This window comes from Zea mays, chromosome 7 (genome assembly GCF_902167145.1).
Source record: "Zea mays cultivar B73 chromosome 7, Zm-B73-REFERENCE-NAM-5.0, whole genome shotgun sequence".
NCBI classification, from domain to species: domain Eukaryota; kingdom Viridiplantae; phylum Streptophyta; class Magnoliopsida; order Poales; family Poaceae; genus Zea; species Zea mays.
Window position 1 is genome coordinate 14,899,667 of NC_050102.1, and position 26,966 is coordinate 14,926,632.

The window sequence follows — 26,966 nt, forward strand, 5'->3', positions numbered from 1 at the left end:
AACCAGGTCCTCGGTCATGGCAGGTCAAGCTCTTGATAAGCTAACATTTATCTCTACTACTGTCGAGCACTAGTTTCCACCTCCGTCGTTGCGTCAAGATTTTTTTTAAAAAAATCTAATATATTTCTTCGTAGTAATCAATAATCCGCAGTTAAGCCACATCCCCATCCCGGCTCCCTCGCCTCTCCCATTGTAATAACACGGCCGCCATGGACGTCACCGTCGACCTCGCCCGCCTCCTCAAGCGCTACTCCTGTCTAGCTGCCGACCCACTGGTCCACCCCCGCGACGTCCGCGGCCTAGTGGCGCGACCTGACGTACGAACCGCCACTCGCCAAGTCCGCGCTCTCCTGCTCGGCGCGGCGAGGACCTCCCCCCCGTCCTTCATGCTCTTGGCTCTGCTGCCGGCGCTATTCCCGTCCCACCTCGTGCACGCCCACCACACGCTCTCCATCGTGGCCTGCCGCATGAGCACCCGCGAGGCTGTGGTGATATGGCCAGGAAAGGAAGAGAACGGGAGAAAGAGAGGGGGCACAAGTACATAGAATAATATAGAAAGGATATTTGAGTTTCGAAAACTAAGGTCATAAAAAATAAGTAAAAAAAGAAATATTTGAGCCTCTAAATGATCTTAGATAAAAATGTTGCCTCTATATAACTTTTATATATGCTTCAGCGATGCTACGGATAGGATGATTTACAGCTACACGAGGAGCATCAACGGATTCGCGGCCAGGCTGACCGACGACGAGAAGGACAAGCTGTCGAGCAGGGAGGGCGTGGTGTCCGTCTTCCCAAGCCGGACGTACCGACTCCAGACCACGAGGTCATGGGACTTCCTCGGCTTCCCCGAGACGGCGCGCCGGAGCCTGCCCACGGAGGCGGAGGTCATCGTCGGCATGATCGACACCGGCGTGTGGCCGGACTCCCCGTCCTTCTCCGATGAGGGCTTCGGCCCGCCACCGAGCAGGTGGAAGGGCGCCTGCCACAACTTCACGTGCAACAAGTACGTATGACGATCGCGCGCGTGTTAATCTTCTTTCCGCTGCTGTCGGTTGACACACTAGCTTCGACGTACACGTGTTGACGCACGCAGCAAGATCATCGGCGCCCGCGCGTACAGGCAAGGCCATACCGGCCTGTCGCCAGTGGACACCGACGGGCACGGCAGCCACACGGCGTCCACGGTGGCGGGGCGGGTGGTGGAGGGCGTCGGCCTCGCGGGCCTGGCCGCCGGGTCGGCGCGCGGCGCGGTGCCGGGCGCCAGGCTCGCGGTGTACAAGGCGTGCTGGGACGACTGGTGCCGCAGCGAGGACATGCTGGCCGCGTTCGACGACGCCGCCGCCGACGGCGTCGACCTGATCTCCTTCTCCATCGGGAGCACGCTCCCGTTCCCCTACTTCGAGGACGCGGCGGCCATCGGGGCGTTCCACGCCATGCGGCGCGGGGTGCTCACCTCCGCGGCGGCCGGCAACTCGGCGCTCGACGGCGGGCGCGTCGACAACGTCGCGCCGTGGATCCTGTCCGTCGCCGCGAGCAGCACCGATCGCCGGCTCGTGGGCAAACTGGTCCTCGGCAACGGCAAGACCATTGCCGTGAGATCACGCACTGGTTTGATCCTTGGGAAATCGTCGCGTATAGTATAACTCATGTTCTTTTGGAACGCAGGGAGCCTCCGTTAACATCTTTCCCAAGCTAAAGAAAGCCCCGCTCGTCCTCCCGATGAACATCAACGGGTACGTAATTAGTCTCCCAATAAAAAAAACCTGTATGAGACAGTCTTTGTGTTAGCTAATTCATGTTTACCATGAACTCTGCATTGCAGCTCGTGTGAGCCGGAGTCACTGGCCGGACAATCATACAAGGGGAAGATCCTTCTCTGCGCGAGCGGAGGCGACGGCACGGGCCCTGTCCTCGCCGGCGCCGCCGGCGCAGTCATCGTCAACGGCGAGCCCGACGTCGCCTTCCTGCTGCCCCTTCCTGCGCTGACCATCAGCGACGACCAATTCACCGAAATCATGGCCTATGTAAACAAAACACGGTGCGCGCGGAATCATGTCGCACAAGCAGCAAGAACAAATCCGGGTGGCCTTTGCTGAGCAGTGCTTGTTGTGTGTTGTCTTTCTGCAGCCACCCTGTCGGCACGATACGCAGTACCGAAACGGCCTTCGACTCCAAGGCGCCCGTCGTCGCCTCCTTCTCATCCAGAGGGCCAAACTTGATCAGCCCAGGGATTCTCAAGGTTGTTAATATACAAGCAAATAAAAAAAAGACAATACTGACTCCATGCATATGTGCTGTGCTTTGTTTACTACCCCTGGAATTAATGTGCAGCCCGACCTGTCGGCGCCGGGGATTGACATCCTGGCAGCATGGACGCCGCTGTCGCCGGTGTCCGGGAACCTCAAGGACAGCAGGTTCGCGGCGTACAGCATCGTCTCAGGCACGTCCATGGCGTGCCCCCACGCCACCGGCGTCGCAGCGTACGTCAAGTCCTTCCACCCCGACTGGTCGCCGGCGATGATCATGTCAGCCCTCATCACCACAGGTAATTCGCATCGATCGTCGACTCCTCGATCAGCCACATACGTACGTACTAGTCATCACCGACCGCCCCCGCCGCAACAGAACTGACACCTACCTGCGATGAACGAATTAAGCTACGCCCATGGACCCGTCGCGCAACCCAGGCGGCGGCGAGCTCGTCTACGGCGCTGGGCAGCTGAACCCGTCGCGGGCGCGTGACCCCGGCCTCGTCTACGACACGCGTGAGGATGACTACATCCGCATGCTGTGTGCGGAAGGGTACAACTCCACGCAGCTCCGGGTAGTCACCGGCTCCAACGCCACGGCTTGCCCGGCTTCCGCCAGCGGAGGAAGGAGTGGCGCCGCCGCCGGCCTCAACTACCCGACGATGGCGCACCACGCCAAGCCGGGCAAGAACTTCACCGTCCGCTTCCTGCGCGCCGTCACCAACGTCGGAGCGCCACGCTCCGTGTACACCGCCAAGGTCGCCGGCTCGGGGTCGTTCGTGAGAGTCACCGTCGCGCCCAAGAGGCTGGAGTTCAGCAGGCTCCTCCAGAGGCTGTCGTTCACCGTGACAGTCTCTGGCGCCCTGCCGGCGGCGAACGAGTTCGTGTCGGCCGCTGTCGTGTGGTCTGATGGTGTGCGCCGGGTTAGGAGTCCGATTATTGTGCACACTGTGCCAAACTGAGGGCACTGCTCTGCTCAGGACACTGACGTTGCAAATAGCTAGCAAAATAATGTTGGTGACAATGTTAGGTCCGTCGTTGGAAAAATTCGTCAATCCCAGATATACGACCAATACAGGTGACGACAAATCTTGGATTCCCAAGAACTCAAATTGACCAAAACCACCTGTGTACCTATAGTAACTCACAACTTGCTAGACAACCACCAGTCACATTTCTCCCGTACGTCTTAAAACTGAAAGTCGTAAATGAGCAGTACGGGAAGCCCCACCCAGTTATACCTTGATGCCTGTACACGCGCGGGTTCTGGCTTGGATGGGTTTTAGCGTTAAACATGAACTAAAATAACGTGTTAAACATGAACTAAAATAACGTAAATGAGTACGAATTTTAGCGTAAATTGTAGAGTTTTTTCGTAACAGTGATGGGGCCAGAAATTACGCCATGAAAAGCGTGAGGGTTCTTACTCGAGCGGATTTCAACGTAAAACGTGACCAAAACAACTTAAATGGGTACAAATTTCAGCGTAAATCGTCGATCTTTTCGTAACGACGAATGGTGCCTGAATTACAGCATGAAAATCACATGTGTACGACATTGCGCGGGTTCGGGCTCGGGCAGATTTAAGCGTAAAACCTGAACCAAAATAGTGTAAATGAGTACACATTTTAGCGTAAATCATCAATCTGTTGCGTAACAGCGAATGTGGCCCGAATGTATTTCTCTCCGCATGAGATTGTCGTAAAACATGTTAAAAATGTCATAAATTGTGTAACACGCAAGAAATTATTTGAGGTAATTGTAGCATAAAATGCAAGCTAACCATGTACTAAACAACTATTTCAAATTTTACAATAAGATATAAGAGATAATTATTCTTGTACTCAACTTTGATAATATCGTGTTAATATGATCTTTCCTTGCTAATATGGCCATCTCTTCTAGCTTTTTATGACTAACATAACCTACATTGAGGGTCTTTTCCTACCATGTTCCACCCTGTAGAGAGCAAAAAAACACATCGGAAAACTTGAGTACGAATAGCCACAAAATTGAAGATATGTACAAGTAGATTTATTCTATCTCAAGCTGCTACATATATAACAAATGGTATGGTATAGTAAAATTGAATCCAGGTACCACACTATGTTCTTTGTCAGATAGCAGAGCGTGAAGCAAATACTATTACTAGTTTACTACAACAGTCTAACAAAACTTTATATGAACATTGCCTGATTTAACTGTATTGCCTTATGCTAAGGTGAATAAATGATTGTTTAGGGACATGAACACAGTGATATATAACATCAAATCTTGTTGAACATTAGTAGTCAATATACCTGAGCATGGATGACAACCTCCCCACAGACTGCATATTCCCATTTTAAGACCTTTAATAGTTCTCAGTGTATTCGCTAGGCAAGAGAAGCCAAACAACCTACAAATATGTATCCTAAAGTAATGAACCAAGGATCTATTATGAACCAAGGATCTATTATGCATCCTTTAGTCAAGGCACAACATACTGCCAACTGTAACTATAACAGATAAATTCACGAATTTAGATAAATTATTGAATGCAACCCTTGAGGGCTAGATTTACACGCCACATGTTACCTACAATAAGACAAGACTATAGGAAAAGAGAAAAAAGATGTAAGTGTCGATGATCATTCAAAAGCCTCCTTGATCAGATCGACCATCTTTTACTGTATCATTTATGTAACTACTATAAGATTTACTACACAGATAAAAAATGACGAGAAAGTGTTATAGGGAGCAATATGCAGGACCATGATAATATAAGCCAAATACGTGGTAGTAGATTTGGATAATCTAAACTCCAATTGGAGTCTACTAGTTTCTTTGGATAACATAGATGGGGTCTATTTGGATTTGGACAACAAAAGCATGCAAAACAATTTATGCAATAGTTGCTCATGAGCTGAGCAATTTATGCAAACAAATTACAATACATCTTCAGCTACCATAAGTGCAGCTACATCGTATTCATCTGGAAGCCGGAATGCAGGAAGAAAAAAAATACCACAAACAAGCTAATCGCGTTGCAAGATGGAGCCAGTCCATTAAACCATATTACGTAGCCTAGAATATCAAGTATTATAAGTTTGTGCGTAGTATCTACAATTAATCAAAACTACTTCTCTTTGGCATCTCTCTTGCATTGAATTGCATTGTCCCTCTTACACTTAAATATCAAGCCAGGCTGAACCAAGAGACATCACTGGTGATAATTACACTACCGTCGCTGAAAATTATTGCGCTCCATGTTTCCCGCGAAACGAACTGATTATATCTAATATTAACAGTATATGAGAAACTTCATCAAATAAAGAAAAAATATGGAGGAACAGATAGACAAGCATGAAGAGTTGTTAAGTAATTGAAGCCTGACAGAACTAAGATTTTCAGTAAAGCATTCTGCTGCTACTATTCCTACACAAGATACTAAAAAATACATAACGGAAACATGAAATTAGGAACAATATGCAGGTGTAAACATGGCATCACACGCAAGATATCGCAAGCAGATTCAGGTGTTGCATATAATAAAAAACACATGCCTTTTATTAACACAATATCCTTCCTAATTTGCTGATTTTCTCACCCAAGTCTGAAGTTGTTGAATGCTCTATTTTCTTTTCTTCTTTTCTGTTATTAGTTGAAGGCACACTTGCACACCCTTACTTGCATCACTTCATTACATAACTGATGAGTTAGTCTGCTCGATGCCCTTCAGGACAAGTTTGTTACTCCCTGGACAAAAAAAATTCAAGAATGGTGATGGTATTGAGGTGATGATACATGCACAAAATCCTGATTTGGTTCCTAACATCGTTTATCCATGGATCAAAAGTAAAGAAGTTGACATTAGAGCTGAGTATATATGTTTCACATATTTATCTTTACCCCATCCTTTAAAATAAAAATCTAATGTTTTCCCACTTGATGTCACTCCTAAAAGTCGCCAACTCCAATTACTAGCTATAAATAATCACCTTACCTGAAGATCCTCCATTCCTCCTTGATTAAAAAGATCGTGACAATGTTATGAAGGGTTGAAAGGAGCCAAAGATCATCAACAACACTCGAGAACAAAAAAAGTCCCCAAATCATAAACAAACTGAAACACACTCACCGTGGAGGTGTGGACCTTAGGGCGCATGTTGTAGTGCTTGAAGATGTCAGCCACCTCCAAGTCGCTCTCTGCACATCGAATCTAGGTCCATCAAATCCACCTCTCCTGTCTGCATCAACCATCTGATAACTCACAATCAGATCAAATCTAGTACCTAAACAATCTAGCTATATCCTAATAAGTGCTAGTATGATACAGAGATAAAGAAGCAGAAACAACTTTGTATCGGCCTAATCATAGCATCTCTTGTCAAAGCTTGTAGGTTTGTAGCTACCAGAGATGTGGCATCAAGCCAAAACTCCTTCTGTAATGACAACAAGATCGATAGACCAAACACACAGGATTAAAACATAGTGGTAGTTCTGCAAAAAGCCTTAGAGACCCAATTTTAATCACACACCACAGTTGAAACAAAACAACTCTAGACTGAGCAAACCACAAAGGTTATGTTTAAGAGATGGACTCCTGCAGCTGAGAGCAGTAGCTGCTATTTATAGTGTCAAACGACACTTACTATCATAAGTTTTTTGATCTTCACAGGGGCTACAAAGCTCAAGGAGTTGCTGGATGTGGTCAACGGAGGGAACAATCTGCTCGCACAAGGTGTCAGAATGAATCAATGCTCGCCACAACTACCATATCCCTCTCAAGTGGATATGAATAAAATAAAACATACCTGTACGAGCAACTTCAAGTGAAGCAAATAATGCATGTATACGCTTGTGGTTAGATCAGATATGAACGCAGTTGTCAGATAGATTAAGCTAAGGTTTGGGTGCTCGGTGGCTTAACATGAAAGAAAGGGAGGAAGGACCGAAGGAGAGAGGGTGCACGTAACAGGTGGTGGGTGCTCGTCGCCCCTGAAGGCGTGGTGAAGGGCCGAAGACCTGTCGTAGGGTGGCGGGCGTCCGGTCATCACCGAAAGAGATGAGGGAGGGTGCACATATCTGGTGGTGGGTGCCTGTTGCTCGCGAAGGCTTGGCGACGAGCCGAAGACCTGGCATCGGGTGGTAGGCGCCCAGTCATCGTCGAGCGAGAGAGCGAGCACACGAGGGACTGACACCAAGAAGCAGCAGTCGCCGCCCTACGTGTCCAACATGGCATTGACGTTCGAGAGCGCCATAACCTTGGGGTGGATGCCCGCAGACGGCGGACAAGGCTGTGGGGGCGAGGGCGCTGTGGCGGCGCACTGTTGGACAATCACCGGAGGGGAGAAGTAGGCTGGCGAAGGCTAGGGTTTGGATTGGCATGAGGGAATGAGGGCGGTTGGCGATCTGGTGTGACCCCGTGGGGTGAATGGGCCTAGCGCTCGGGCTCTTCTAGCTGGGCCTATGAAGGTTCGGGCCTCTACCACGCACGGGTCAGCCAGGTCGAAAGGTATGGTCAGGGCTTCCTGTAGTTATAGAAAGCCCAAGACTCTTAATATGTAAACTATATATATAATTCTATTTTATTAAGAAATAGAACTGGTTTAAACTCATACATTTGTAAGAGGCTCAAATTGGAGTTGTCTCGAGTCCAATCGATGTTTATAGGCGAGGGCATAGAAGGAAAAACATTGAAGACCCCAAAGAGCTATGCAGTCAGGGCGACCGCTGAGCGTCTGGTTAGTAGTTGTTAGCTGGTTAGTAGTTGTTAGGATTAATGTTTTCTTGCCATATAGCTATACATTACATGTGTGATGAACCTTCATATTGTATTGCATACGACTTACGGGCAAGAAATGGTTAGGGAGCATGGTGAAGACTATGATTGGCGAGGAGCGCCAACCATCGACACTGAAGTTGTGTATTCTATTGGAGGAGAGGCCTATGGAAGATATAAACTTGTGAAAATTTTTCAATAAGATTGAAATTATGACCGAATAGCTAATTTTCTTGTTTTTCAAGATATTCTATGTTTACTGGTGTGATCGATTCGATTGAGTTGCGGTCTCGTGGGGCTCTTCATCGCAGATGGGTTGTGGTAGCAGCCATAGTCGGCGCTCGAGCATGGAGGAGGCTATGAGGGACCAGCAATAAAAGTTTCATGAAGAGCTACAGCAACAACAAATGATATTCGTCGGACAACAATCAGAGTACATGGCTGCTTAGAACGCACCAGGCAAATAAGCAATGGACATGAGTGTCTTATTTATTCTCAACACGGCCGTATATTTGTCCTATAAGTAATATACCGTATTTGCAACAGTCTTGGTTTCCAGAACAGGCATAGCAGCAACCATTCGTTTTCCCTCAATTTCAGTCGTCGATGTCTCAGTGGGGATTACATGCTCCGACACTTCCTCCAACTCAGGTGCGTCGATAAGTATCTCTACTCGAATGTATTATGAACTAGAACTTATTATGAACCAACTCCCTTGCATCGTTCAAATTCAATTTAGTTTAGACTTGTCGTTTCTATTAACTTTTCAAATCTTGGCTTAATTTGATTTTTGTAGAGATCAGGGGTTATGGGCCACAACACAACACGCCACCACCGGTGATACCAGCACTAGGAGGACCTTCTGAAGGAGAGGGAGCTACTACAAAGGAGGTTAGTTGACAAATAATTCATTGAATAGTGGTCAACTATTAATATTGTAGTTATTAATGTATTCTTCTTTCTTTCAGACTCCAAACCAGATAGACGACTTCGTTAACAACTTGTTCGCTTCTGGAGGTAGTGGTCACAACTCAAACAACCCCTATATGTGATGATTTTACTCTTGTGGTGAATTTGGCCGATGTGATGGATTCTGATGGAATTGTGAGTTTGTGGTGATTGTAATGGATTTGTGAGGTATTTTGGTGGTTTGTGATGTAATTGTGAGGAATTGTGATATTTGTGGTGAATGTGCGTAATTCTGAGAATTTGTGTTGCTGTTATAATGCTGTGATTCACATATGGTATATATTGGCTTATTGACATTTTTTAGATAATGGAAAAACATCGTTTGGACCTTTCCCTCACATGTAGGGTATAGCCAACAATTTACATCACACCATAACAAAGAACTGTTGGATTAATGTGGGCTTGGCCCAAATTAATATTCAATAATAGTCAATGCTAATGGCCCACTTTAATGCTATGGTGTACTAATTATTTAGTACCATATTGGAAGTTCAAAGGACAAATCAATCAACTTAAATAGGTGGACCATTGGTGCATCTATTGAGAAGTTGAGAAAAGAATGAAAGACTGCCACACGCGCGCGCGCGCGCGCCGCCGCCGCCGCCGGCCGGGCCGGGCCGTGGCCGTGGCCGTGCTCGTGGCTCGTGGCTCGTGGTAGATCGGACCTTGGTCCGAATATTCCTTTCAAACGGTTGCGCATTTTGCCTGGATTGATGACCGTCATAATAACCGTCCGTTTCCTGTCTTATGGCTAGTAACGGACGTCAGTTACTGTCGTCAGTTTCCAGTTCTAATGCGCGACCGTTTCTGTCCGTTGCTCTTCTCCCTTCTTCTGACCGGCTATAAGAATGGAGAGGGAGAGCTCTTCCAGTCACGCGAATTATCTCACGCGAATTGCAAACAACACATTCCCGTCCCATCTTCTGCGAGCACAGAGAGAGTGGGAGAGCAGGCCTCCGAAATCACCGACCGCAGAGATACACTTGCACGGGTGTGCGGGCGATCAGATTTTTGGGGAGCGTCTTCACGACTGCTCGCGTGATCGTCCACAGCTTGCTGTTCGTCGCCTACCCAAGTTGACGCGTGCTGCTGTTCTTCTTCCCGGCGACCGTTCGAGGGACTGCACTGCGTACATCTTCCTGCACCGACTTCGTACGACTACATCGAACAAACACACGAGATGTCTCGTGTGAATGGAGCCACTGGTGCCTTGAGCATCGGTCCCTCCGCTGGGTACACTCTGTTCTTCGTATTTGTGCATGTTTCATTGCTGTTTACTGCTTATGCGAGTAGTTATACACACATGCACATACATGTCATCACATATATCGCACTGATTTTCTGGATTAAATTAAAACTAAAAATGCCTAACTTTCTAACATTCCAAAAATCTGATATTAGGCATTTTTCTGTTAGTGGTTTTGCTGCTGCGTTAAAACCAAGTGAACCTTTTGATGGGACATTTTACAAGAGATGGCGTAGTAAGATGATACTGTGGTTGACCGCAATGAACTGCTATCACGCCGCACAGGGGAAACCCGAACAGTTCACTCCTGAAGAGGAGAGAATGTTCGACGTTGCCGATAACCTGTTTCGAGGCGCCGTGATTGGCGCTCTTGCCAACAAGTATGTTGATTCTTATCTAACGTGCACATCTGCAAAAGAGTTATGGGATGCATTAGATGAGAAGTTTGGTGTTTCTGATGCTGGTAGCGAGCTGTACATCATGGAGCAGCTATTTGACTATAAGATGGTGGAAAACCGTCCTGTAGTTGAACAGGCTCATGAAATACAGGCACTGGCTAAAGAACTCGAACAATTCCCATGTGTCTTGCCTGACAAGTTCGTGGCCGGCGGTATTATCGCTAAACTGCCACCTTCTTGGACGGACTTTGCTACCACTCTAAAACATAAGAGACAAGAGTTTAGCGTGGCTGAGCTTATTGGTTCTCTTGATGTTGAGGAGAGGGCGAGAGCAAAAGACACTCGTGGAAAAGGAGTTGAGACTTCTAGTGCCAATATGGTACAAAAGAAGAACTCCAATGCATCACATAATAATAAAAAGAAGAACAAGCAACAGAATGCCACGAAGCCCAAGCAGGCAGCCTCGTTCAAAAAGAAGAACAAAGGAGCTGGTTGCTTTGTTTGCGGGAGTACTGATCACTGGGCAAGCGCTTGTCCAGACCGCAAATTTAAGCAAGAGAAAAAACCAGCTCAAGAGAAGAAAACAGTAAACATGGTTGTTAGCGAGACTGCAGAAGGAACATCGGGGTATGGTAATCTTTTACCTACTGTTCTTTCAGTGTGTCAATCCCATGAGTGGTGGGCTGATACCGGTGCTAATATTCATGTGTGTGCTGATATTTCTTTATTTTCTTCTTATCAGTGCAAAGGGACTGGAGCCTTGCTGATGGGGAACGGATCACATGCGCGTGTTCTTGGTGTTGGTACAGTCATTCTGAAGTTTACTTCGGGAAAGACGGTGCTATTGAAGAACGTGCAGCATGTCCCCTCCATCAAAAAGAATCTAGTTAGTGGCTCTCAATTGTGTCGAGATGGCTACAAAATTGTCTTTGAGTCTAATAAATGTATACTGTCTAAGTATGGAACGTTTGTTGGAAAAGGCTATGACAGCGGAGGCTTGTTCCGCTTATCTTTGCATGATGCGTGTAATAAGTCTGTGAACAATGTTGTTTCGAATGAGTCGTATATTTGGCATTCACGACTTTGTCATATCAATTTTGGTTGTGTCTCGCGGTTAGCAGATTTAAATTTAATCCCGAAATTTGATTTAGTCAAAGGTTCTAAGTGCCAGGTGTGCGTGCAATCTAAGCAACGTCGCAAGCCTCACAAGGCTGCGGAGGCGAGGAATTTGGCACCACTAGACTTAATACATTCCGATTTATGTGAGATGAACGGAATATTGACTAAAGGAGGCAAGCGATATTTTATTACTTTTATCGATGACTCTACTAGATTTTGTTATGTGTATCTCTTAAAATCAAAAGATGAAGCTTTGCATTATTTTAAGACCTACAAAGCTGAAGTTGAAAATCAACTCGAGAGGAAAATTAAACGGTTAAGGTCTGATCGTGGTGGAGAATATTTTTCGGGTGATTTTTCTGATTTTTGTGTGGAACATGGTATTATTCATGAGAGGACACCGCCATACTCACCACAATCCAATGGGGTTGCTGAAAGAAAGAACCGTACTCTAACTGATTTGGTTAACGCCATGTTAGAGACTTCAGGGCTATCTAAGGAATGGTGGGGTGAGGCGATCTTGACGGCGTGTCATGTCCTGAATAAAGTTCCCACAAAGAACAAAGAAATCACACCATTCGAGGAATGGGAAAAGAAGAAATTAAATATCTCCTATTTGCGCACCTGGGGTTGTTTGGCTAAAGTAAATGTGCCAATTAACAAGAAGCGCAAATTAGGACCGAAAACTGTTGATTGTGTTTTCCTTGGGTATGCTTTCCACAGCATTGGATATAGGTTTTTAATTATAAACTCTGGAGTACCGGACATGTTGGTTGGTACAATTATGGAGTCCAGAGATGCTACGTTTTTTGAGGACGAATTTCCCATGAAAGCTACACATGATACGTCTAATGATGAACCAACGATACCCCATGAGCATTTTATTCCGGTAGAACACACTGAGGAATCCCATATACATAATCATGTGGAAAATGACAATGTATCAACTCGAAAGAGTAAGAGACCAAGGATTGCAAAGTCCTTTGGTGATGATTACATTGTATATCTTGTGGATGACACACCAAGTACCATTGAAGAGGCATATTCCTCTCCTGATGCTGACTTTTGGAAGGAAGCAATAAGGAGTGAGATGGATTCTATTATGTCTAATGCAACTTGGGAGGTAGTTGAGCGTCCTTATGGGTGTAAGCCCATTGGAAGTAAATGGGTGTTCAAGAAAAAACTTAGGCCTGATGGTACTATTGAAAGGTACAAGGCGAGGCTTGTAATTAAAGGCTATTCACAGAAGGAAGGTGAGGATTTCTTTGATACTTATTCACCTGTGGCTCGATTGACCACAATTCGTGTGCTACTTTCTTTGGCTGCCTCTCATGGTCTACTCGTCCATCAAATGGATGTTAAGACAGCATTCCTAAATGGAGAGCTAGATGAGGAAATTTACATGGAGCAGCCAGCTGGGTTTGTAGCAAACGGTCAAGAAGGCATGGTGTGTAAATTATTGAAATCTTTATATGGCCTAAAACAAGCACCTAAGCAATGGCATGAAAAGTTCGATAAAACTTTGACATCTGCCGGTTTTGTTGTGAACGAAGCAGACAAGTGTGTATACTATCGGTATGGTGGGGGCGAGGGAGTAATTTTATGCCTATATGTTGATGACATTCTAATCTTGGGGACGAGTCTTGATGTGATTAAAGAGACAAAAGACTTTCTGTCTAATAATTTTGAAATAAAAGATTTGGGAGAAGCTGATGTTATTCTTAACATTAAGCTACTGAGAGAAGGCATTGGTGGGATCACACTTGTGCAATCCCATTATGTGGAAAAGGTTTTGAGTCGCTTTGGTTTTAGCGAATGTGAACCTGCTCCAACGCCTTATGATCCTAGTAAGCTATTAAAGAAAAATCGAAGGATAGCTAGGGATCAATTGAGATATTCCCAAATAATTGGTTCACTCATGTATTTAGCTAGCGCTACGAGGCCTGACATCTCATTTGCTGTGAGCAAACTTAGTCGATTTGTTTCAAATCCGGGAGATGATCACTGGCGTGCTCTTGAGAGAGTTTTGCGCTATCTAAAGGGTACTATGAGTTTAGGCATCCATTATACCGGGTACCCAACAGTGTTGGAGGGTTATTGTGATGCAAACTGGATATCTGATGCTGATGAGATATATGCCACAAGTGGATATGTGTTTTCACTTGGAGGTGGTGCTGTTTCATGGAAGTCTTGCAAGCAGACCATCTTAACGAGGTCGACTATGGAAGCAGAACTCACAGCATTAGATACCGCTTCAGTTGAGGCTGAGTGGCTTCGTGAACTCCTTATGGATTTACCGGTGGTTGAAAAACCTGTGCCGGCTATCTCCATGAACTGTGATAATCAGACTGTAATAATTAAGATAAACAGTTCTAAGGATAATATGAAGTCGACAAGGCACATAAAGAGGCGTTTGAAATCTGTCAGGAAATTGAGAAACTCCGGAGTAATAGCGTTAGATTATGTCCATACGTCTAAAAATCTGGCAGATCAATTTACTAAGGGGCTATCACGTAGTGTGATAGATAGTGCATCAAGTGAGATGGGCATGAGACCCACCTAAAGTTTATCATAGTGGTAACCTGTTCTATGTGATCGGAGATCCCGTGAATTAGAATGGTGAAACAAGCTAGTGGTAGACTGAGAGGAAAGACCCTTAATAAGGCTCATTTCAGATGCATATCTTTCCTTACTGTAAGGTAGGTTGGTGTTTACACCTTAATATGTTCCAAGTGGCTTTGTGAAGCAAAGATGTTGTCCTACAGAACATCTTTAGAGGAACATACCTATATGGGTTAACTGCTAGTCACAGTTTATGAGATCTGGGTGGTCTCTAGATACCCATGAAAGGCTATGGAGTTTGACTTATATGCTCCAACCAGAGGGGATGCGTTCAGCAATCTAGTACTGGTAAAGAGTTTAGATGAAACTCATTCCACGCAAAACTGCCAATTCAAGGCCTAGTCCATTGTGCAGTTGTGGTCAAGTGTAGTCTAAGTTCTAGGTGGATGTTCAACTTAACAGTCTCCATCGAAACACCAGTATATCAAACGTTTGAGATGATGAGAGCTTTTTTGTGTGACTTAGCATTTGGTGGGGATTGTTGGATTAATGTGGGCTTGGCCCAAATTAATATTCAATAATAGTCAATGCTAATGGCCCACTTTAATGCTATGGTGTACTAATTATTTAGTACCATATTGGAAGTTCAAAGGACAAATCAATCAACTTAAATAGGTGGACCATTGGTGCATCTATTGAGAAGTTGAGAAAAGAATGAAAGACTGCCACACGCGCGCGCGCGCGCGCCGCCGCCGCCGCCGGCCGGGCCGGGCCGTGGCCGTGGCCGTGGCCGTGGCTCGTGGCTCGTGGCTCGTGGCTCGTGGCTCGTGGCTCGTGGCTCGTGGCTCGTGGCTCGTGGCTCGTGGCTCCCGTCATAATAACCGTCCGTTTCCAGTTCTAATGCGCGACCGTTTCTGTCCGTTGCTCTTCTCCCTTCTTCTGACCGGCTATAAGAATGGAGAGGGAGAGCTCTTCCAGTCACGCGAATTATCTCACACGAATTGCAAACAACACATTCCCGTCCCATCTTCTGCGAGCACAGAGAGAGTGGGAGAGCAGGCCTCCGAAATCACCGACCGCAGAGATACACTTGCACGGGTGTGCGGGCGATCAGATTTTTGGGGAGCGTCTTCGCGACTGCTCGCGTGATCGTCCACAGCTTGCTGTTCGTCGCCTACCCAAGTTGACGCGTTCGCGACTGCTCGCGTGATCGTCCACAGCTTGCTGTTCGTCGCCTACCCAAGTTGACGCGTGCTGCTGTTCTTCTTCCCGGCGACCGTTCGAGGGACTGCACTGCGTACATCTTCCTGCACCGACTTCGTACGACTACATCGAACAAACACACGAGATGTCTCGTGTGAATGGAGCCACTGGTGCCTTGAGCATCGGTCCCTCCGCTGGGTACACTCTGTTCTTCGTATTTGTGCATGTTTCATTGCTGTTTACTGCTTATGCGAGTAGTTATACACACATGCACATACATGTCATCACATATATCGCACTGATTTTCTGGATTAAATTAAAACTAAAAATGCCTAACTTTCTAACAAGAACCACCAAACTGACATATATAGTTGAACTACATGCTCAAGTGGATCTATCAGCAACTAACACTGATCCACGTCTCCAAAACATCCGATCTCTTACCATTTTTTCCCTCAAACCATTATCTGTAATCTACTTGGGCTCACAGACTTTATTTATTGGTATACATCCAAAAGAAGGAAACCTTTTATTCGTAGAGACCAGTGCGTGTGCACCCAAATTACGCACTCATGCTCGTTGCTGCGCGTCGTCGTCATCGTCCGTTGCTGCGTACACCACCACCGGGCTCCTCACCTCATGCTCATTGCTAGACCACACGACGGCGGCCGAGCGCACCTCGCCCTCCGCCATTGCCACACCGGACACGATCACGGTGAACGAGACCTTCTGGTTCTGCGCACTGAACTCTAGCCTGGTGGGTGAAACGTCAACAACGAGTTCATCAGCGGCCTCAACGTTCGAGTCGTAGACGACAGCTGCGGCCGCCCCGACGTTGGTAACAGTCCGCGGGAAGGCGACGGTGAAGTTGCTCCACGGCTCGACGCTGGCCGCCATGGTCGGGTAGTTGAGGTCGCCGCCGCTGGCGGCTAGGCCGGGTGACGTCGTCGTTGAGCTATTGGCGCAGGCCGTGGTGTTGGAGCCGGTGATCAGCGCTAGCTGCTTTTGGGTGTACCCCGCCGCGCAAAGCATAGCCACGTAGTCGCCCTCCAATGCGTCGTACACGAGGCCTGGGTCATGTGCCTTTGTTGGGTTGAGCTGCCCGGCGCCGTACTTGAGCGCGGTCGCGTTGGAGTTGCCCGGTGTGTCCATCGGAGTGGCTGCATAATACACGCACGCATGATGAACACGATAACAACCATGCGTTATATTTTGTGATATGATAACAACCGGTCGTGGTCGTACTCGTACCGGTGGTGATGAGAGCCGACATGATCATCGCCGGCGACCAGTCGCGGTGGAACGACTTGACGTACGCAGCGGCCCCGCTCGCGTGTGGGCACGCCATGGATGTACCGGAGATGATGTTGTACTGAACCTTCCTTGTGTCGTTAGGATTGTCCGAGGGCGATGACAGCGGCGACCATGAGGCGATGATGTCGACCCCTGGCGCAGATAGATCCGGCTGCATGTGCATTTTAATTTGAACGTTGTACATGCATATATAATAGTGTTTTTAACTATGACTACAAGAAAATCCATGAAATGAAATGACATTTATTACTAGCGCACCTTCAAGATACCAGTGGTGATCAAGTTGGGACCTGGAGAAGAGAAGGAGGCAGGCACCGGAGCTTGCGTGTTCGTCGTCGTCTCCGTGCGGTCGATGGTACCCACAGGATTACTGCAAATAGAGCATGATTATTGCAAAATAGAGCATGATACAGGCTTGCCTGGTTAGTGAGCTCACCTAGTGCTGTTGACATACGCCATGATTTGGTCGAAATTGTCCTGAGTTACCATGAGACCAGGGAGAGGCAGAGTGAAAGCGACGTCGGGTGCACGGGTGACTAAGATGGCACCTGCTGCACCAGCCAAGAGAGGACCTGAGCCGTCGTTGAGATGGCCCTCCTGGGGTGGGCACAGAACGATCTTGCCTTTGTAACTGTAAGTACCACCGACGAGGCTCTCTGGATCGCAGGACCTGCAGTGTTTTTTTAGCAAACATACCATCGTTGCAACTTGCAAGTATGTATATATCGTCTCTTACCCGTTGGCAGGGAATGCAAGTGTGGCATTTGTTATCGTTGCGAAGGTGTTAATGGAGGATCCCTGCAACAGAACAAAGAAAAAAATATATAGTTGTAGTGGTTACCCTTTTCATTCCTGTGAAGAAAATATATATATATATAGGGACGGCACAACACAAAGCAGTTAGCTAGTGTTCATCGCTGACCGCTATGGTCTGGCCATTCCCAAGGACAATCTTGTCGATGAACTGGCGATCGATGCTGCTCGCCGCCACAGACAGCATCCACGGCGCGACGTTGCAAACATAGCCCCCGTCGAGCCCCGAGTTCCCCGCAGCCGCCGATGTGAGCACGCCACGCCTCATGGCGTGGAAGGAGCCGATGGCCTGCGCGTCGCTGAAGTAGTCGGACGGGGACGAGCTGCCGATGGAGAAGGAGATCACGTCCACGCCGTCGGCGATGGCGTCATCGAACCCCGCGAGGATGTCGGCGTCGCTGCAGCCCTCCCCCTGGCACACCTTGTAGATGGCGAGCCTAGCACCCGGCACCGCACCGCGGGCCGTGCCGGCGGCCAGGCCGTAGAAGCTCACGTTGGCCACTGCCATGCCAGCCACGGTGGACGCCGTGTGGCTGCCGTGGCCCGCGTCGTCCAGCGGCGACGACTCAGAGCTGGATCCTGTTAGGTCGTAGGAGCGAGCTCCGATGATTTTACTGCACATACGCAAAGCTGTAGTTTAGCAGCGAGTTTGGGTCATGTGTATTACGCAAATCTACTCTTCATTAGGGACCGGCCGGGAGAGCTTCAAGTTAAGGGCTCCTGATAATACTGTCAATTCTGTTTTGAAAATAATGCTATGTTGTGGCCATATATGCACGAATGCCGAAAACGAAGTCTTTAGCTGAATTAGAAACGAAATCATAAATATGTGATGTTATCACAACAACATAAAACATCTTAGCATTAAGTGTTTTTGAAGCTCCAACATGAGAAAATGCATAGCTAAAAAAATCAAATAAAGGGTCAACTCTCTCAAAGAACTAATTCTATTTAGGTAGATAGTAACACAAGAGGCATTTTTCATACTTGTTGCACGTGAAGTTGTGGCATGTACCCTTCCACCTGCTCGGCGGTGGGCCAAAGCCTTCGTCGGAGAAGGACGGGGAGTCAGGCCACACACCGGTGTCGAGCATACCGACGATGACGTCTCCCTCTAGTTGTAGCTCTTCCTTGGGCGTTTGAGGGAAGCCTAAGAAGTCCCAAGACCTTGTAGTCAAAGGCCTAAGGGTCTTACTTGGGAAGACCGAGACAACGCCATTCATGCCTAACCAAAATGAATATTGTATAAAATAAAGCTAGATTCATTCACGCTTCAAAATAAATTGAAGGTTAATAAATTTGATCTTAGGCCAACATATTTGTTTTGCCAATGTTTATTAGGCGCACCTATCACAGCCAAATAGTTAAGTTATTGCCACGATCTAACCTATCCTAGCCTACAACAGTTTTTTATAGTCACAGTCTAACCAAACAGACCTTAATATATACGGTAGGATGAATCGGTTTCCCACAAAATCGAGACATAATCGAAGTTTTGGTGGGATTATCACTTATTTCCAGCTGTAATCCTCTTATATATAATGGCTGGTTATTATAGCAAAAGCTACTGTTATAGGTACGCAGAAAAACCAGAACTCTGAAATATATCAATCTCACAAAATAACAGCAATGAAAAGAAAGGCTTGTTAATTGCCCAACCAGAAAGTTTATGCGCCTCTTCTTCACTTAGCTTGGCAGCGAAGCCATTTAAGCTTCTCTTGTAACTACGGAGGATCCTGTCTGAAGCAGAGCTGCAAAAGGACAAACGCAGTATATAGGTTTACACACTCTGACAAAAACATGAGAATGTAAAACTTCGACAAATTAATACTCCTGTTTTTTTTTGAGATGATTTATACGTATAGCCTGACAAAAAAAATGTGCCCGCCTGCAGGCGGCCACGAACTGGACGCCGAAATTTATAATACTAGGCACTAGCGTGATTGGTCCTGAAATAAATGTCAGGTGCTACTCTTCTCTGCTAGCTGGTGAACACTGAAAAGACATCTTCATCAGACCTGCCGTCGTCGAGGACCTGGTTCAGCAGGCCGTGGTGAGCAAATTCTACAGCAGAGAAGCCTCCAGGTTCTGACGCATCGGCATCCGTGCTGGGTAGGTGCCCCAGGTACACGATGTAGACCTGCTCGTCATGTACGATCAGACAGATGCCATGCAAGTACTAACAACGACGACGTCTACTTAGGTCGATGGCCGGTCTGAGTCTGACCTGGCCGCCATCGCTGGTGGGTACTTCAGAGGTGGCGAAGACAGCGACGAGGAGGAGGAGGAGGAGGAGAAGCAGCGGCGGCACTGTTCTGGGACGAGGCATGGTGTACGTACGTCCTACTGATTCCTACGACGCCTGTTGGTGCAGCGCGGTATATATATATATATCTACAGCCAAACTATGATAGTATAGACGCGTGGCATTGCTCGCTCCGTAGCCTTGTGCAGCCAGCTAGCTAGCTAGGAAACAACGCAAGGGCCTGGCGCTCATCGTCCTGGCGACCTCACCGGAAAGTACGTACGCAGTTCCACGAAATATATCGGTCTCCTGCTGCTGGAATATTCAGCGTGCTAGGCTTATCGTGTCGTGTTTTCCCAGGAACTTTTTTTTATTTGAACAGCAGAGCTCAACAGAAAAACGGAAAACATCCGACCTTCCGACGACTTTAGAGCCAGCCGACCAACATTAACCTAACATCCATGGCTGGCAGCCGGACTGTCGGATATAATGTAATATTCAACGGTTTATCTGTCAGTCGTCGGACAAACCATCGGACATAAAATATTTTAAAGACAACGTTGTTTCACTTTTCCAAATAAGCGCCCCGCGCCACTCGCCAGCTCCCCATCGCCACCGCTTGACAGCTCCCCGTCGCCACCACCGCCACTCCACCTCACTGATGCACGCGCTCGTTGGCACCCACCCCCTCACCAACACCCCCACCTTGCCGGTGCCCGCATCCTCGCCGGCCACAGCTCCACGGCCTCGCCGGCATTTCTTGCCTGCAGATCTGTGCATCTCGCTAGCGCCCCTCACCCTCGGCCCTGTGCTCGCACCTGCCACCTTCGACGCTAAGTAAGTTATTTCTGACGGTCGAAATTGTTTTAATTTGTATTGTTTTAATTTGTTTAGAGGTAAACTGAATTTGAAATTTCCGAGGGTTAAACCCTCGAAAATAAACTTATTCTATATTATTTTCACACGAAATAATGTTAACAAATGACGTCTATTGTAGCGTAAATGTGTGTATCGTGGTGTTAACAAATGGAGCGTAACCTAGGTGTCACCCGTTTCAGCCTAACACACCTCACATGCGAGGTATATGGCCATGCAAAACACTATTTTGTACTGTTACACTGTAAATAGAATGGTTCACAATGGAGTTTGAAATAGAAGATAGGATATGAGCTAGCGTTATTCATCCTAGCCTATAGGCTAGCTCCTAGCACATGTCCGCGAGATGTTTGTTGATAGCTGCTACCGACGCGATTTGATTATTTCACAAATTAAGAAATTTTTGAGGTGGCCGAAAGAAAAATCTAAAATTTCGTAATGCATATATACGTGCTATATAACACTACACTTATATTTTCTATTTTTATACACAAAAGATATGTAGTCATAAATCATGCTAATATTTGTTTAGATACATATTTCAAGTGTAAGGTCTTTAAAAAGTCGGCAAAACTTCATGAATTTCGGTAATTTTAGGGGTGGCTGTTTTTTTAATATAAAAATTTAAAACACTAGAATGTATACAAAGAGATTCAATTGTTGTTGGAATATACAAAACTTATGGCAAGGGGCATGCAAGGGTAATATTTGATTGCATATTATGTATCTTCGAATATAGAGTCAAACTGAATATAGGGCGATTCAAATGTAGTGTCAAAATCAAATTGTTCCAATTCGATTTTCACCAGCATCATGAGTCTAATCTAGACTTAGAATTCCTATTTCCAAAAACTTCCATATCAAGTTAACAAGTCTGCACAAGTTTTGCACAAAACATTGCTCTATTGAGCAGTTCAACAATACATAACAGACAATCTCACAACACCAGTGACACCAATGACATGCAATTGATTTCCTGTCTACACCATACCTCACCCTACATGACCTGTCATCCACCTTGCCTCTCTCACACCCACCCACTACCCCCTTACCATCTCCTCATCATTCTCTCTCTCACATAGAGAACACGTAGAAGATGAGTAAGAGAGGAGCAAAAGAAAAAATAAGAATATGAGGAGAGGAAGGAGGAGACTAACAACAAACTTCCCCATCACCACTATGCCCTCAACCTTTCCAGAGTTCAAGATGGAGGCCCTAAGATTCATCTTATTTTTCATGCTCATGCAGGTTTCATAAGGTCAATCTCCTTCCCTAAGCCCTCCCCAACTAGTGACGACAACCTTCTTCCCATTGAGCAACTCATAGGGGGTCTTCTCAAGCAACATGTATGGTGTTGATATATAGCTTTGACCCAAAACCTTTCTGGTGTGTTATACTCATCTATCATGGTTCTTCCAAGGGTGATCAAGGTCCTATTCTTCCTCTCAACTACACCATTTTTATGGGTGTATGCTTTAGAGACTTCATGATTGATCCCGTGAATGTGTATATTGTCAAATTCTTTTCTATTATCACTTCTAATTGTCTTGATCTTGTGATTAAATTCATTTTGAACTTTCTTGGCAAATCTCTTAAATATAGATGCAACTTCAGACTTTTATTGAAGAAAGAACACTCAAGTACATCTAGAGTTATCATCCATAATTACCAAGCAATAGAGGTTTCCACCCACACTAGCATAAGATATTGTACCAAATAAGTCCATATGAAGTAACTCTAGTGGCCTTGATGTTGATATGAAAGATCTTGTAGGATGAGTATTTGCTACTTGTTTTCCAACTTGACATGCATTACAAAGTTTATCCTACTCAAAGACAACATCATTCAAACCTCTAACCATTTCTTTCTTCAATAGTTTCTTGAGTGTCCCCATTCTGACATGAGCTAACCTCCTATGCCGTAACCATCCAAGTGATGTTTTGATAAAGAGGCAAGTCCTCATGTTAGCATTTTCCAAGGTAAAAATCCACTAAATATAGAATGTTGTATATAAACCCTTTGAATATAAGTTGGAGATCATCCACTTTAGACACAACAACCTCTTTCTCCATGAATAAACATTGATATACATGATCACATATTTGACTAATGGATAGCAAGTTGAAGCTTAGATATGCAACAATGATAACATTTGAAACTAAGTGGTCATTTGATATGGCTACTTTTCCTAACCCTTTTACTTTTCCCTTTGAATTGTTCCCAAAGGTAATCTTTTCTTTATCATCCACTTTTCATTAAGTGAGGTTAACATCCATGAGTCACCATCCATATGTTGAGTGTAACCACTATCTATTACCCAATGACTCCCACTGCCTTGTAGTTCACCTACATGCAAGGAGGATCAAGCTTGACGATTAGGTATGTAAACTTGATGGGGGCCTACAACTTTCTCAACCAAGTATTTCATAACCCATATCTTTTTAGGCCTAAACGTGTGCCCTGTTTTCCCTAAAGGCTTGGTTCTCAATACCACTGCTATCCACTTCCATGACAATGTTCATAAGTAACTCATTTTGGAGGTATATACCCTTATTAAACTTTTGCAAGCCGATAGCAAGGTGATTCTTTTCTTGTTTGAGTTTTCTATTTTCTTCCCTAAGCCTATATTGTTAAGATCCAATTCTCTATCAATAACTTTGTTCTCTATGACAATGTTTTATTTCATAGTTACATCTATTAAATCTTTCTTTAGCTTCTCATTCTCTACTATGATTTCTTTAATGTTCTCAAGAAGTTTTTTGTATTCCACTTTTTGTATATATGATAGTTGCTTGTTCAATGTTCATACTCAAGTCATCACATGATGTTGCTACATCAATCTTAGAAATGTCGTTACTAGCCTTATGTCTTTTGATAGAAAAATGTCATATACAATAATAATATTTCCACGATTAATTATAATTTGAGTGTAATATTCTTTGAAAGAGAGAAGTCCATCATTAAGCTCCCTATTTGTTTCATCGAATTTGTCATATTTCCATTTAACATCCTTAATGGGGTGTTTGGATCGATTTATTTTTGAGGAATTAGAATTTATTCAATAAAGTGATCTATTTGGTTTGGAATTTAACATTCCACCACTTTCCAAAGTTCAGATATAAGACTATCTTAAATTCCTGGGGTGGAGGATGAGAATGATTTTATGTATCACTAGAATATGTTTCTATATGTAACTTATATGACACTCTTTGGCTCACTCCTCTACAGCAAAAATGTAGCACATAAATATCTCTAACTTCTTGCTAATAATAGTATACATATATATTTTTGCATAAAACTGTATTAGCTTAATTGATATGTGCTTAAATTAGAATTATTAGAATGGAATTCAATTCTAAGGATCCAAACGGGGCCTAAGGGAATTCTTAAGCTATTTAGTAGTTGATGACATAACTTGATTTTTATATTTTATCTCATCACTTGCTTTTACAACTATGTCATACCGAGCAATCAAAGACTTGTTCTTATTTTTTAATTTATCACACTTAGCTTGTGTATTTCTAATAATATAGTACCACTAAAAGAAAATAATGGTCCTATCACTACTTAAAGTGTTCAACATATCCATTAACACCTATAACTAGTCGATTTTCTTAACCTTTTCAACCATTCCTTTTAAAACCCTTAGTTGACCTTCATCAACAAGGGCATGAAAACCTCTTAAACCCAATCATCCTGCATCATTATGACTTAACTTACTGTGTCGCTGCAAAACATATAATATATGCTCTCACTTGGTTGTGTGCCTTTAGAGAACAAGTAAGAAAATGTTAAGTACAACATCATGAATCCTAATTATTATTCAATTAAACTTCCAAACTATTTAAATTTAAATTAGTTAATAAAAGAAAAGACAAGAGGTTACCTTGTTTTTTTTCTCATGGTCTTGGGTTGTTGCCAAAATCCTCTACTCCATGCTAGAATACCTAAGTCACAAATACTTGGTTAAGCTCCTCTTTAGTACTGAATACTCTTTCACCACTTTGGCATGGTGGGTTTCAATACCATGTACAAGCTTCTAGACCCTATTAATAATGTTTGCACCACCAAGTAAGGTCACCAAGTCCTACATTAATATATCTAGGTGCTAACAAACATTAAGAAACTCAAGTCTTCAAGCCTCCAATTCGTGGAACCCAAGCAAGACCACCATTAACCCTCTACACTAACAATTAAATCTCAATTATTAGCTTGTGTAAATATAATTTTTTAATCTTCATGTTTATATATGCTATATTAGTACTTATTTATATGGTGAAGAGGCTAGGGACCATTGAAAAAATGTAATAGACACAAAATGATCATCTGACGATATGGCAACCTCCAAATTCCATGCCTTATCATATGGTGGCATTATGTAGGTTCATTCCTTTAGTAAATAGTTGGGAATTTATTAGAAAACTATCCACCCTATCATATGTCTATGGGCCACAGAGTTCCACTAGATTATATGGTGCATCACGAAGACATAGAAAAATGGTCAATTAGTCTAGCTTGGCCCACTAGACAATCTAATGATGCTCCGAAGTCCTTATTGGATCATATGCATCACTTTATTAACCATGCAGACAAGTCAGTAAGTCAACATCCACTTCCACAAGATCATTCACCATGCAAGATACCAAAATCCTCCGTAAGAACATAAGACACATGATAGTGACTAGGCCTAGAAGTTGCTAAGTCTAGTTTGACTTCACTAGACAATTCATCAAGGTCATGATGTCCTTTGCTTGATCATACAAAACTAATATGGTTATTAGGTTAAGTCATTCATAGGAAACAACATCACCGAACAAGTCACATTATGTCACTCATATCATCTAGTTGATGCCCCAATGTTGTTTTTCCACATGTTTCAATCTTGATCTTGACCAATTCAACCTTTTGGGATCCTTGACAAGCAATGATCTCAATGGGGCTGCATTCAACAGTCAACTCAACTGAGAGTTAACCCATTCTTGAGTCACCATGCTCTCTCTTAGATCCTCTCTAGTTAAATGCATTGAACTCCTTTTAATAATACAACCAACGAAAAACAATTACTTATTTCACACCACTTAATGAATGTCCCAATGAAAGTCTAGTCTTTAGTTTTCACAAATATCCTTTATGCCATACACTTTCATGAACCAAGTCTTCGTACCAATACCAAGTGGGCTTTCTCAATGTGACTAACTCAATTCCATTTAACCCTACAAAACATATATTAATCACAACTACTTGTGATCCTCAATCACTAAAACTCCATAGTCTCCACAATAGGGTCTTATTATGTGTTTAATATCTTTAATGTTAAGTGTCCGACAAATTTTCCTTTGCATTGCAAAAAACACAAGTATTTGTAGCCATTGCAAAACATGGAACTACCTTTGATTTTGGGAATGACTGCGTGTGTGAATTCATGCATTCATCTTATATTTGCGACAACAAAATCAATTTAATTGAAGGTATGGATCTAGAAAGTACAAAGAAGGTACTTTAAAGTATTCGATAAGCATGGCATTGAGCCCTTCACCTAAGTTAAGTTGGGTCTTTTGCTATCTTGGGATTTGTAGGTAATTTGTCTAGGTGGGAAAGAAAAACTAGAATTCAATTGATGTTGATAATTGTTGATGGAATCATAAATGAGTTGAACAATACAAGACTGCTAATGTCCTCTAGGCAATCCACCTCCCTACTTAACCATTCCATTAGGCTTGTGTGATATCCTGGCCCCTGGGATGGTGATATCCTGGCCCAATGCTTAATAGAATTAATAGGGTATCCATACCAACAAGGTGCATCTTCTTTTTCAGAAGCCTATCTCGAAAGAACCTCCAAGTTAAGTGTGTTTGGCATGGAGCAATTTAGGATGGGTGACCGACCGGAAAGTTTTCTCGGGTGCGCATGAGTGAGGACAAAGTGCAAAAAAGGCTCGTGTTGGTCTGTGAGGACAACATATGATCCTAGCGAGCTGCCAGGAGTAAGTACCGTCGATTCGGGAGTGGACGGAGTGTTACAGCTTGTCCGATGCCGTTGACACTATCCTCTACCACATACTGTTATATCTAAATCTGCACTATGTAACCTTGTCGGGCATCTAACAACTTCACTTGGAGTTTGACCTCTAATTTGTGCTCTTTATAGTCAAGCATCTTCATCATACGACGAAAACCCTTCACAGCTAACTCTGGCAGCACTTAGA

General features: G+C 44.6%; 2 protein-coding genes, 1 non-coding gene and 1 pseudogene across 3 annotated transcripts; 1 reads left to right on the plus strand and 3 right to left on the minus strand.

Moving 5' to 3' along the window:
• The first annotated feature begins 209 nt into the window (after positions 1–209).
• Positions 210–9,068, plus strand: LOC103633737 (subtilisin-like protease SBT4.3). The gene is made up of 11 exons (XM_020541475.2): positions 210–496; positions 677–1,006; positions 1,097–1,595; positions 1,669–1,736; positions 1,826–2,041; positions 2,131–2,242; positions 2,335–2,548; positions 2,661–3,164; positions 8,563–8,667; positions 8,813–8,907; positions 8,985–9,068. Exons 1-11 carry the CDS (start codon positions 210–212, stop codon positions 9,066–9,068), a joined length of 2,514 nt encoding a protein of 837 aa, XP_020397064.2.
• On the minus strand, positions 6,516–6,666 carry LOC111589858 (small nucleolar RNA snoR2/U65). Its single transcript, XR_004851689.1, has one exon. It is a non-coding gene; the product is annotated as a small nucleolar RNA snoR2/U65 (small nucleolar RNA).
• Positions 6,742–6,916, minus strand: LOC111589843 (uncharacterized; annotated as a pseudogene).
• Positions 9,069–16,083: 7,015 nt separating the features above from the next.
• On the minus strand, positions 16,084–19,969 carry LOC103633738 (subtilisin-like protease SBT4.3). The gene is made up of 10 exons (XM_008655431.1): positions 19,868–19,969; positions 19,659–19,780; positions 19,300–19,391; positions 18,628–18,865; positions 17,750–18,254; positions 17,564–17,625; positions 17,264–17,497; positions 17,086–17,197; positions 16,765–16,978; positions 16,084–16,673 (listed from the first exon to the last, which is right to left on the minus strand). Exons 1-10 carry the CDS (start codon positions 19,967–19,969, stop codon positions 16,084–16,086), a joined length of 2,271 nt encoding a protein of 756 aa, XP_008653653.1.
• Positions 19,970–26,966: the final 6,997 nt, after the last annotated feature.

Bases quoted from the DNA above. Each gene is read 5' to 3' on its own strand.
- LOC103633737 (XM_020541475.2), top strand. From the start codon at position 210: ATGGACGTCACCGTCGACCTCGCCCGCCTCCTCAAGCGCTACTCCTGT. The intron at 1,007-1,096 runs GTACGTATGACG...TGACGCACGCAG, and splicing joins CACAACTTCACGTGCAACAA to CAAGATCATCGGCGCCCGCG. The intron at 2,042-2,130 runs GTGCGCGCGGAA...GTCTTTCTGCAG, and splicing joins GCCTATGTAAACAAAACACG to CCACCCTGTCGGCACGATAC.
- LOC103633738 (XM_008655431.1), bottom strand. From the start codon at position 19,969: ATGCCTCGTCCCAGAACAGTGCCGCCGCTGCTTCTCCTCCTCCTCCTC. The intron at 19,781-19,867 runs GTCAGACTCAGA...CATGACGAGCAG, and splicing joins CCACCAGCGATGGCGGCCAG to GTCTACATCGTGTACCTGGG. The intron at 17,626-17,749 runs GTCAGCGATGAA...GTTCTGTTGCAG, and splicing joins GGAATGGCCAGACCATAGCG to GGATCCTCCATTAACACCTT.